The sequence below is a fragment of the Paroedura picta genome, chromosome 10 (assembly GCF_049243985.1).
Source record: "Paroedura picta isolate Pp20150507F chromosome 10, Ppicta_v3.0, whole genome shotgun sequence".
NCBI classification, from domain to species: Eukaryota; Metazoa; Chordata; class Lepidosauria; order Squamata; family Gekkonidae; genus Paroedura; species Paroedura picta.
In genome coordinates, this window is record NC_135378.1 from 86,530,111 (window position 1) to 86,542,282 (window position 12,172).

A 12,172-nucleotide genomic window follows, 5' to 3' on the forward strand; every position below is an offset into this window, starting at 1 on the left:
TCCCTTAAGAAGCTCCGAATAAACCACTTCAGAATCAACTGGGAGGAGAATTTAAAGAAGTACAAACACACCCCAAAGTTCCTGAAGCACGCACCAGAGAGTTAATTGAGGAAAATAAATGTTGAACAGGATAGCTTCGAGGGAAGGGAGGCAATGGAAGAAGTTTTTATACCCCAATTTTCACTGCCTGAAGGAGGCCCAGAGCAGCTTCCCATCGCCTTCCCTTCCTCTCCCTGCAACAAACACCCTGTGAGGTAGGTGGGGTTGAGAGAGCCCTGAGAGGACTGCTCTTTGAGAACAGCTCTATCAGGACTGTGAAGAGTCCAAGGTCCCCCAGGTGACTACATAGGGAGGAGCAGCTGGATTTCTGGGGTGGTAGCGGTCTAATTTTCCTGGGCTCCAAGATCACTGCAGATGGGGACTGCAGCAAAGAAATTAAAAGACGCTTGCTCCTGGGGAGGGAAGCTATGGCAAATCTAGACAGCATCCTAAAAAGCACAGACATCACCCTGCCAACAAAAGTGCGTTTAGTCAAGGCTATGGTCTTCCCAGTTGCAATGTATGGCTGCGAAAGTTGGACCATAAGGAAGGCCGAGCGTCAAAGAATTGAGGCTTTTGAACTCTGGTGCTGGAGAAGACTCTTGCGAGTCCCTCGGACTGCAAGGCGAACAAACCGGTCAGTCCTAGAGGAGATCAGCCCTGACTGCTCCTTAGAAGGCCGGATCCTGAAGATGAAACTCAAATACTTTGGCCACCTCATGAGAAGGAAGGACTCCCTGGAGAAGAGCCTAATGCTGGGAGCGATCGAGGGCAAAATAAGAAGGGGACGACAGAGAATGAGGTGGCTGGATGGAGTCCCTGAAGCAGTAGGGGCAAACTTGAATGGACTCCAGGGAATGGTAGAGGACAGGAAGGCCTGGAGGATCATTGTCCATGGGGTCGCGATGGGTTGGACACGACTTCGCACATAACAACAACAAAGTGGTCTAAATTCAGGATCACCTGCTTTTTTCCATATACCTCTCCTTGGGATGGCCTCCACCTTTCATTCATTCATTCATTCATTCATTCATTCATTCATTCATTCATTCATTCATTCATTCATTCATTCATTCATTCATTCATTGTTAGGCTTATAGGCTGCCTCTCTCCAAGAAGAACGGGGGGAGGGCATCCACATACTATGGCACTGCTCCTGCGACTCCTTCTCCAGTGTTTGAGGGTCCTGGTGACTCTGGGGGTGAGGCTGGCGGCTGGCGGGCCTCTGCTTCCTGGTTGCAGGCCTGAGGGCGGGGTGTGCTAACTCAGCTTGAGGCTCCCCGGAGTCTCTGCCTTGCCTGGTGGGTCTTCCTGCAGCATCCCAGGGCTGGGGCCAGCCTTCCCCCATCTCTTCCTCGTCACAGAAGTTGTGGCAGGTGGACCCAGGACAGCCCCTTCCACTGTCTTGCAATGCTTCGTGGGCACCAAAAAAGGTGTTGATTGGCGCCATAGCCCCATGAGCACTGACTGGCCTGATGCAACATGGCTTCTGTTATGTTCCCTTTGGGGAGTCTGTCACAAAATGGCTGCCACAGCTTGTCGTGTGTGTGGACAAAGCAACGAACGATGGAACTGCATGGAAAACAGGGCTTGAGAAATGTCTCCAAGGAATAAGTGAGGAGTGTCCTAACACCTTAAGAACTATGCATGGACCAATGAGAAAGGCCCGTTAAGGACCAATCTGGGTTTGGGGCGGGCTAAATAATCGAGGCTTTTGAACTCTTGACTTAGATGGACTCTGGGGAATGGGAGAGGACAGGAAGGCCTGGAGGATCATTGTCCATGGGGTCGCGACGGGTCGGACACGACTTCGCACCTAAAAACAGCAACAATCTGAAGTGTATATATAAGCGGGGGCGGGGGGTGGTTGGACTGTTGCTTGATTGTTTTGAGGCTGTGAGCTGACTGCAAATAGGGACAGCTGTTTTCAAAGAACTGCAGGTCTGTATTTACCGAACCCGCAGACTTAACACAGCTTGCCTCCAACGGTGCCAGCTACTGCTAAAACAATGTGTTTTTTAAAGGAAAATCCATACAGCCAATCAAACCAACAATAGCCAATCAGAAGCCTTGCTGGGGGGGGGAAGCCCACCAGCCCCACCCACTTTCTATAACCACTTGGAGGGCCCCAAATGGATCCGTTTTGCTTCCCCAAGTGCCGTTCTGAACACAATCTGGTGCCACGGAAACCACGTGGGAAGCCACATCCCTCAGCCAGCAAGACGTGATGGGATGTTTTGAAGGGTGTGAATTCATGGGGCTACGAGAGGTCAAAAAGACTTGGCCACGCTCCGCACACACATGAGGATGCTCTGGGCCAGATTTCAGACTGGGAAGACACCTTTCTTGGATTGTTTTTGGGGGAGCATCATGGGAGGGCAGGACGAGGCCAAATAATTTCCCAGGGCTCGTGTTCAGTGTGGAATTCCGGGCGAGGACAGGAAGAGGGAGAGTTCCGGAACGTGCCGCATCAAGGGAAGGACAGTTGAAGCTGTTGGAGGAAGTAGCCGGCGCAGGAGGAAACTGAGGCAGAGAGAAGAGAAGGCGGAGGAGCCAATGGATCCGCCTCAGAGAAGCGCCGGGAAGGAAATAAAGCTGAGAAGCAGCATCGGATCCACACAGAGTAAATAAGGAGGCAAGACGCTTTGAAGAATGGGCCACAACTCTCCTGATCGACTCAGCAGTGGGCTAGAAGCAGCTCTTGGTACCTCATCTAACTCCCAACCACCAATGCAGGTAGGGGCAAACCTGGAGTCAGCTGACGGAGACATCTCCTGGCCTTATCCCATGTCTAGGTGACCCAATGGGCTGCAACCTTAGAGACGAGCATGAGAACCTCAGAAGAGCCCCTCTGGATCCGACCAGTGGTCCATCTGATCCAGGAGCCTCTCTCACCCGGGGGCCAGCCAGTTCCTCTGCAGGGCCAACAACCAACAGATCCAGCCTCTGTTTAAACATTTCCAAAACCTGTTCAAACATTATACACTGCTGATAAGGTCTCTGGTAACTCCCCACTTAAGGCTTGCTTTTTTCAATTGCCTTAGGAAACGTAGAGTATCCTATCCTGCTAATAGAAAAACAGACCGATAGCTGTCTTAATAATAAACGTAGTTAGCAAGCTGGCAAGTTCTTCGGGCTGATTTCGTTGCAGGGGAAGAACCCGGTTTGACTGTTCCTTAAATGCCCTGTTTCCACTGCTTGAACGGCGTAGCACATGGTATCCTCCCGCAGAGAGACCCGGGGAGGAAATGCAAAGCTATTTCTTGCCCAGTGCTTTAAGTCGAGGCTCCAAGAGGACAGGTAAGCCCCTTTGGATCTTACTTCACAGCAGCTCTTCCAATGGCCCCTCCAGTCCAACTCTGTGTCACACAGTGGCCCAAATTCAGGGGCCCTCAGGAGGTCCACTAGCAGGGCCAGAACTCCAGAAGACCCCCCACTCTTGCCCCCCAAGCACCCTAACCTCTTTTTGTCCTTTCTTCATAGCGAAGGTGTCCCATCACCTTAATTTTAATTTCCATTTCCTTCCCCAGTGACCTTCAGCAAGAAGAAGTCAGGCGTGTCAGTCAGCAAGAGTAAGTCGGGAGTCAAGAAGCCGGCCTCCAAGCAGAAACTGAGCCAAAAGCCGTCAGCCACCTCCAGGAGAAGACCCGGTCTGTAAGCTGCACATTCACAAGTGACTGGTGGGCCCAGAGTGGGAATGTCAGGAAAGGCCAAAAAAATGACCAGGACGGGGTGGGAGTCAGGCGAAAGGCAAAGCAAGAAGCTCTGTAGATTTGTAAGAACAGTGCTTGGGCTGAGGATCTTCACCATGTGACTAAGCTGTCAAGCAGCTGGCTCAGCCTCCAGTGGCAGCCATCTTGTGGCAGCTATTTAGCGGTGGTTTCTCCCATGTGGTGTCAGAATTCCGAAGGTGCCTGCAGGCCCATGAACAAGAAAATGAGGCACCTCTAGGGTTGTCAGCCTCCAGATGGGTCCCTAAGACCTCATGAAATTGCAACAGACCTCAAGACAATAAAGGTCAGTAGGGAAATATGCCCCAACAATCACTCCCAAATCTCCGGGTATTGCCCAACGGTTGACAACCCCAGTGGCCAGGCAAGGAACATCAAGAGCGAAGTATTCTCCTCACACAAGAACATCGAGAGGAGAAAGTTCTCCTCACGTTCCATCGGCCTCTTCCGGGCTTCGGCCCTCCAGAGGTCTGAAGGGGAGAGCCTGGCTACCCTGCTCCCAAACTGAACGCACTGAATTTGGATGTTTGCTAGAGATGACTCAAACTGCTGTTTCTTCCCTATTTGTCTTTCAAGTCAGGAGTTCTCCCATATGGAGCCGCCTAAGCATCTCCCCTCTTGCATCTAAGTCTTTGGCTGGTGTGATGACCCTGCTGCTGTTGACGGGCGCAGTTGCGATGATTATTATGTGTAAGTGCAACTCTTCCAACAAGGAAAACTTCTCAGAGGTAGCCCAACCTGTTTTACTCCTTTCAACTAAATGGAGACAAGGCGTAAGCCACTAGCACATTTCGTAATATTGATTTATTTAGGCCACCTGCCTCCTCCTCAGAGTCCTTCTTGAGGCAGCTTACAGTGTAAACGACTGACAATATTTTAAAAGGTCATTGGGAATGAACAACACAAAAACTATTCATGAAACCAAAGCAGATAAGAACATAATAGGCCTGTGGAATCAGTCCAGCCTACTATCTCACACAGTGGCAAACCAGTTCATTCTGGACAGCCAACAACAGGGCAGAGTGGCTGAGGCCACCGTAAGAACCTCAGAAGAGCCCTGCTGGACCAGACCAGTGGTCCATCTAGTCCAGCATCCTGTATCACACAGGGGCCAACCTGTTCCTCTAGATGGCTGACAACAGGGCAGAGTCTGAGGCCTTCCCGGATTAGACCCTCAGAAGAGCCCTGCTGGCTCAGACCAGTGGTCTATCTAGTCCAGCATCGTGTCTCACCCAGCGGCCAGGTAGACTTCTCCTACAGAGAGAGCCAGTTTGGTGTAGTGGTTAGGAGTGCGGACTTCTAATCTGGCATGCCGGTTTCGATTCTGCGCTCCCCCACATGCAACCAGCTGGGTGACCTTGGGCTCGCCATGGCACTGATAAAACTGCTCTGACTGAGCAGTGATTTCAGGGCTCTCTCAGCCTCACCCACCTCACAGGGTGTCTGTTGTGGGGAGAGGAAAGGGAAGGCGACTGTAAGCCGCTTTGAGCCTCCTTCGGGTAGGGGAAAGCGGCATATAAGAACCAACTCTTCTTCTTCTTCTTCTTCTCCTACATAAATGTTCTGGCCCAGCAGGCATCCTCTCTTATATTCTTGCTCATCCCAGCCCCAACTAGAGGGATAAAGGCTCCTCAAGGCCACAGTCACACTGGGCATGCCCAGGCTGTCTCCGAGCAGGGTTTCATTTTCCCTTTCCTCCATATTAGACTTTGAGAAACAGAGAAGAGTCAAGGTGGAAAACACCAATGCAATGGAAATCATTCGGGAAGTTATGATTCGCCATAACAAATCCTTCCAAGGGAAAAGTGGTAAGCCATGAGTTATGCTGGGGATACTCGGAAGCTCTCCTCTCCAATCCCCAGGGAGCCTGTTGAACCCCACCTGGGAGATCTCATGTCTAGCCTTTCTTGGACACCCTCAGGGAAAGGGGGTGGTGTTGGGTGGATTCACAATGGAAAAATGGATGGCTAAGAATGATTATCATGGGCTGAAAACAAGCAAGGGAGTTGTGTGTGTCCCACTTGAAACGAGTGTCTTGATTATTACTTGGAATGCAGAGTGGGGTGGCTAGCCATTTTTCAAATGCTAGGAGGGGAGAGGAACATAGAGTTGGGAAGGGTCCGAAGGGTCATCTAGTCCAACCCCTGCGTAAGGAAGGAGATTCACAGCCACTACCCCCTCCCATCCCCCCAGTGTCCTCTGCTCTATGCCCAGAGGAAGACAAAAGGGGTCTGCAGGCGGTGTGAACTGGGAGCACTGCAAATCATGAATACGGATTTAAATAAAGCTAAAATAAAACCTCTGTTGTTGGTGGAAAGCGCTGTAGGGATGCAGAAGACAGGTGGTGACTCCCTGGGGTTTTCAAGGCAGGAGGCGAGCAGAGGTGGTTGCCGTTCTCTGACTTCCTTGGTGGGCCTCCCATTCAGGCACCAACTGGTTAACCCCGCTTAGCTTCTGAGATCTGATGAGGGTGGACTAGCCCGAGTCATCCAGCACAAGACCCCACCTTCTTTGGCTGCTGTTTACCTGAGGAACTCGCTGGGGTTCTCTTAGAATGAAGACCGTTCTCCTCCGGATTACTGATCCCTGGAAGAAATACTTGCTTTGGAGGAGGGTCCTGAGCTCCCTGCCCTCCCCAAAGTCTGTCCTTTCCAAATCTCAGAGAGTTTCCTAAACTGGAGTTGACAATCCTAAATGGAAACTCAAGGCAGCCCTAAATGGAAACCCTAAATGGAAACTCGAGTAAGGCTTTGCGTGACATTCCAGACACATGGCCTCGGGGACAAAGGACTGGTTTTGCACTCTCTGCATCAATGGTCCTTCATGGAAAGGAATGGGATTCTCTTCGGGATGCCTTTGGGACTTCAGTGTACAGGGGACCAGGTGAAGACTAACTCCTTCTCCTAGGGACCCCAACTGCTGTTTCCTTCTCCTAGGGACCCCAACCTGGGGTCCGTTGTTTTGTCACTCCAGAGGATAAGAGAGTGTGAGGGATGTATGGCTTCTTGAGATCCCCTGACTTGGTTTGTCGCAAACTTTGCAGATTCGGAAATCCTTGGTGGAGTTCAGCGGTTAGCACGATATCTATTCCAACTGAATTCGAGAAGTGACGACCTTGATAAGGCAACCAGTAAGTGACTCTGTAAGCCTGACGCAGAAGTATTTCGCTGAAGGGTCAGCATTTCTACAAATCTCTTTTCTACAGGCGTTTCCATGTTCTCATTTTTCTCACTTGTGTATCACTGTTGCTTTGGGTTGGTGGGATTCGGTTCTGCATGTGTTTTTTGCTCCCCCTACTGGTCAGTTCGGTAGTACATTGGCATATTTCCTAGAAGAAACATCGGCCTTTGATCCATTCCGATCTGGCTCCTGGCCTGGCGAAAGCTCAGGCTGCCTTCACAGATGACTCCCAAGATCTAGACAGGTCGTTGCTGCTGGTATTGTTGGATTTAATGACAGTGTTCAACACTAGGCTTGTGCTCTTCAGCATGCTTCAGCCAGTTCAGGGCCACCTCGGGCTTGAATGGCCACCGAAATGGCCGAAGCACACTGAAGTGCACAAGCCTATTCAACACTGTTGACCATGAGCTACTAGCTTCCTGTCCAGCTGACATTGGGATTATATGGCTGCAATCTTTCTCCAAGGTCAGAGACACAAGGTCATGCTAGAGGAAAGATCCCCTGAGCAGTAGACAATTATTTGTGGTGTTCCGCAAGGAGCTATTTTTCTCCAATATTATTCAACATCTGTTTGTATCCTCTTGCCCAGCTGATTTGAAGGCTTGGGGAGGGGTGTCATTGATATGTGGATGACACCCAGATATATTTATATATTTTGTTCATTTTCATACTTTTAACCTGCTCTTCACTGAGGGCTCAGGGTATGTTACATTGGGTAAAAACATACAAATTTAACATTTCATAACACCTAAATAAATAAAACATTTTTAAAATATAAATGCTAAAATATAAGATACAAAGCTATAACTTTGTGATAGTACAAAGTGGTCTTGTTTGCCTAAATTCTACGTTCTTCCTGGGAGGGGACAATCTTGAAAGCTGTTAAAGATGCAAGGTTCCTTCGTCAGAAGAAAAGCTTACCCCGAATATCTTGCTGGTCTCCTCAAGGCTCCTGGATGCAAATCCAGCTCTTCCATTGCAGACCAAGATGGCTACCCTTTGGCACAATGTTTGTGAGAGGCTGGAAGGTCATCCAAAGCCGCAGGCAGAGCTGGACCTTATCCAGGTTATTTGGCAGAGGCCTTTTGATCTTGAGCAGGCATCACCAACCTCATTCAGCTTGTGGGATTTGAGAGGGGGCATGGCCATCACCCCCCAAAGCAGCTGCTGCAGGAGACTGAGCCCCAGGACCTTTCCTTTGAACAAAGGCAACCAGTAACAAGCCTTGGTTTACAATAGTCCTGCTCGCTTTCTGAAAAGCTCATTTGGGGTCAATACCAGCAGGCACCTCACTGGGAAATTGTGATCGGAGGGGTCAGGTATTAGGGTGAAACTGGCAACGTTTGATGCCTGGTACCACCAAGACGTCATCTGATGAACAAGCAAAAACTTTCTCCTCCACTCCAGCCCTGGAGGTGGTGGTGGTCTTTTTTTTTTTAAAGATGCCATATCCTAATTATTCTTGACTGTGAAGTATTATAATTCATTGTTTTGCTTCACAAAGATCTGTGTGGACACATGAATCACGTTTCTACTAAATCCCTCTCTTGTTCTTTTTTTTTTTGTCATCTTTTGGCTCGGCTGAAAGATGCCATCATTGAGAAGTTGATCGCCGGCTGGATGCCATTTTCAGGGAACCTCTATTACTTCTCCAAGTCGAGGCTGTCTTTTGACCTCGCCGGTGGGACATGTGTCAGACAAGGAGGCTACTTGGTTTACATTCACTCCCGGGCAGAGCAGGTGAGTGGCACCGTGGAATCCCTTGCGGGTGGGAATCGCCTCTCCTGGGGTAATGACAACCATGGGTGATTTCCCTGCCTTCCCTTTGCTTGCTTGTGAGCATCTCCTGCGGCTTGCATCCCCTGCTTCCTCTTTGGCTCCTCCATTGTGCAGGTGAGGGAGCCCTCTGTGTTCTCAGGGAGCCCTGCTGTATGGCTGTAGCAGGTATTCAGGACACAGGAGTGCAGACAAACTCCAGATGACAAGATGTCATAGTCCTGCTGGACACCACATTGGACAGGCCACACGTGGAGTCAGGGCCTAACTGGAGAATTCTGTGCCTGGGAAAGGGGGGTGGGGGGCTTGGTGACACAGAGAGTGAATCTGGCTGGGGGGAGGGGGGGGCTGATGACAGGTGAATTCATCCAGAAGGCAAAGCCATCAATAGAAGCGCCTTGCCGAATCCCCACTTGGGATCAGTTGGCCAGTCAAATGGATTGTGTGTAGACCAAGACCTTTGCAAACATATAAACAACTAAGAGGCTAATTCTGTGAAGGTCCAAGGGGGTGGCAGGTGACAGTGGGTGAGCGAGAGGGTGGTGAGTGCCCTGCATGGTGCAGGGGGTTGGACTAGATGACCCAGGAGGGCCCTTACAAGTACGCCCGACTTATCCCCAACAGAGCAAAGCTCTCTCTAGCTTCACTCTAGTTCCTGTCTCTCAATGCAAGGAGCTGAACACTCAGAGAAGAAGTGGAACATTCTGCAAGAGAGTCTGTTGCCCCGGGCAAGGTCCCTGTTCTAGACTCCTTGAGAGCGAATCTAGCCCACTGTATTCTCATTCTGTATGAACTCTATGATTCCATCAGAGTCTAGTAGCACCTTTAAGACCAACAAAGATTTATTCAAGGCAAGCACTCTGTACCTGCGCTCGAAAGCTCCCGCCTTGAATAAATCTTTGTTGGTCTTAAAGGTGCCTGAGTGGACTCTGATTTTGTCGTGCTGCTTCAGACCAACACGGCTACTCACTTGAATCTTTCTCTGATTCTATGTATTGTTTGCAGGAATTCTTAGCGAAGGAAGTGGATAAAGCAACTGAATCGTTCTTCATTGGGCTCAGAAAAGAGGGTGACGAGTGGAAGTGGGTAAACAAGGATCCTTTAGTACAGAGGTGAGCCTGTGGGCATTTCTTGGTACTTTGCATTGCTGGCCCTTCCCACATTCTAATTTTCCTTGTTTGTAATTTTCTGTTCTGCTGGCGTTTTGCTCCCTCTAGTGGTCAGTTCAATATTACTCCAGTTTATATTCAACAATCAAACTTGCAATTTAAGTCTGCAGGGAGATATGATGGACATAAAGTACTGTAATATCGAATCAACTGCTGGAGCAGGCTTCCTCAAACAGGGTTTCATGAAACACTGGGGTTTCTTGATGGCCCTGAAAGGGTTTCCTGAATCAGTCGGAATGAATTCCTTTTTAATATATTTTTTAAAAATTGTTAAACATTTATCAGATGATATGGTCATGCCAAACAGACCCCCCTCCCAATGGCCAGTGATGGGCCTGGGGGGGTGGGAAAGGGAGGGGCCCCAGGTGGGTGTTTACACAGCCACGTTTCTCACCCATCTTCTGCACAATCACACCACTTCTGGGGTTACTCAAAACCTGAAGAACGTTTCAGAGGTTTCTCAACACTAAAACCTTTGAGAAAGTCTGTGCTAGAGGGAGCAAAACATGGGTGAAACGGGAAAACGAAGAAATGGGAACTTACAAGTGAGGAGAATGAGAATACCGAAAAGCCCGTGATGTAATGCTACCGTGTGGACTAGACAACCACAAGTCAACCTGAATCATAATGGCTCCTGCTGCTTCTCCTGTGAACTCCTCTAGTGCTCCTGCCCCTCTTCCTGATGCTTCTCTGGCTTGAGCCCAACACCAGAGAAGGAGCTTTAAACCAAGTACTTAACCAACAATTAATTGACATTTTAGCAAAGGGATCGCCTCTCTGCACTCACCCCTCAGAGAGCCTTACGCTCTGCTACTACCACCTGCCTAGTGGTCCCTGGCCCCAGGGAAGGTCGCTTGACCTCAACCAGGGCCAGAGCTTTCTCCATCCTGGCCTCCACCTGCTGGAATGAGCTCCTGGAGATCAGAGCCCTAGTGGAGCTTAAACAGTTCTGGAGGGCCTGCAAAAGGGAGCTCTTCCGCCAGGCTTTTGGTTGAGGTCGACCTGAATTCAATCTTCTTCCATCGGCCACTAAGCCCTCCTCCCACGAAAACCACCACCCCATCCCACGGGGCCATCAGTATGTTACAGTTAAAATGGGATGTTCTTGCCTTGTTTGATACATTATGTTAATGTTCTCCTGGGATGACTCTTTCACTATTGTTCAATCTCTCCAGTTCCATGTAAACCGCCCTGAGCCTCAGGGGAGGGCGGTATAGAAATAGAATAAATAAATAAGTTTATAATCTCTCCGAAGAGGGAACTGGGGAAGCAAGAGGGGGAAAGGTAGCATTGTACAGCCCAACCATGGAAGCTAAGCAGGGCCAATATTTGGAAGGGAGACTCTGCAGTGGGAGGAAGTGGTTTCCAGCAGGAGTGTGGAAGTCAACCCTTTTGCTTCTCTTGGAAACGCCCCGGGATATTGTGCTTCAGGAAGCAAAACATCTGGCCCAAACTGATTCGCCTTCTCTTTCCTTTGCAGCTATTGGAACCCAAGAAAGGGAATTGAACATGAAGGAGACTGCGCAGTATTATTCAACTGCAAGACGACCATAGAGTGTTGGTATAACATTTACTGCGTAGAACTCAAAAGATACATTTGTAAAATGAAGCCCGACCCCAAGTATCTAAGATGACTCCAACGGATAGTCTGGTCTGAGTGTAGGCCGGGGAAACGCGTGGAGTTCAACTGATTGCAAAAGCCGACAGCCAGCCTTCCCCCATCTCTTCCTCATCACAGAAGTTGTGGCAGCTGGACCCAGGACAGCCCCTTCCACTGTCGAGCAACACTTGGTGGGCACAAAAAAAGGTGTTGATTGATACCAGAGCCCCCATGAGCACCACATGGGCCACTGGTGTGATGAAACATGGCTTGGGGACACATGATCTAGGAGTCTGTCACAAAATGGCTGCCACAGCTTGTCATGTGTGTGGACAAAGCAAAGAACTATTGAACTGCATGCAAAACAGGGCTTGAGAAATGTCTCCAAGGAATAAGTGACAAAGAACTATGCATGGACCAATGAGAAAGTCCCGTTAAGGACCAATCAGGGATTGGGGCGGGCTATCTGAAGTGTATATAAGCTGGGGGGCAGTGGTATTTGCACTGTTGCTTGATTGTTTTGAGGCTGTGAGCTGACTGCAAATAGAGACAGCTGTTTTTGAGGAACTGCAGGTCTGTGTTTACCGAACCCGCAGACTTAACACAGCTTGCCTCCGATCATCTGCTATGGTGCCAGCTCCTGCTAAAACAATGTGTTTTTTAAGAAAAATCTGTAC

The 12,172-nt window shown here is 49.5% G+C and overlaps 1 protein-coding gene across 1 annotated transcript; it reads left to right on the forward strand.

The window, feature by feature from the left end:
* Positions 1-3,229: 3,229 nt before the first annotated feature.
* Positions 3,230-12,172, forward strand: LOC143819543 (C-type lectin domain family 4 member D-like). Its single transcript, XM_077301299.1, has 8 exons — positions 3,230-3,339; positions 3,570-3,689; positions 4,347-4,460; positions 5,477-5,578; positions 6,814-6,900; positions 8,539-8,690; positions 9,732-9,838; positions 11,376-12,172. The coding sequence occupies exons 1-8, from the start codon at positions 3,288-3,290 to the stop codon at positions 11,527-11,529; spliced, it is 888 nt and encodes a 295-aa protein (XP_077157414.1). The 5' UTR covers positions 3,230-3,287; the 3' UTR covers positions 11,530-12,172.

What these genes read in the sequence shown, in the direction of transcription:
- LOC143819543 (XM_077301299.1), top strand. Translation starts at nt 3,288, where the DNA reads ATGCAAAGCTATTTCTTGCCCAGTGCTTTAAGTCGAGGCTCCAAGAGG. An exon ending in CACCTCCAGGAGAAGACCCG is followed by an intron (nt 3,690 to 4,346) that starts GTCTGTAAGCTG and finishes TTGTCTTTCAAG; the next exon opens with TCAGGAGTTCTCCCATATGG. An exon ending in TTCACTCCCGGGCAGAGCAG is followed by an intron (nt 8,691 to 9,731) that starts GTGAGTGGCACC and finishes TATTGTTTGCAG; the next exon opens with GAATTCTTAGCGAAGGAAGT.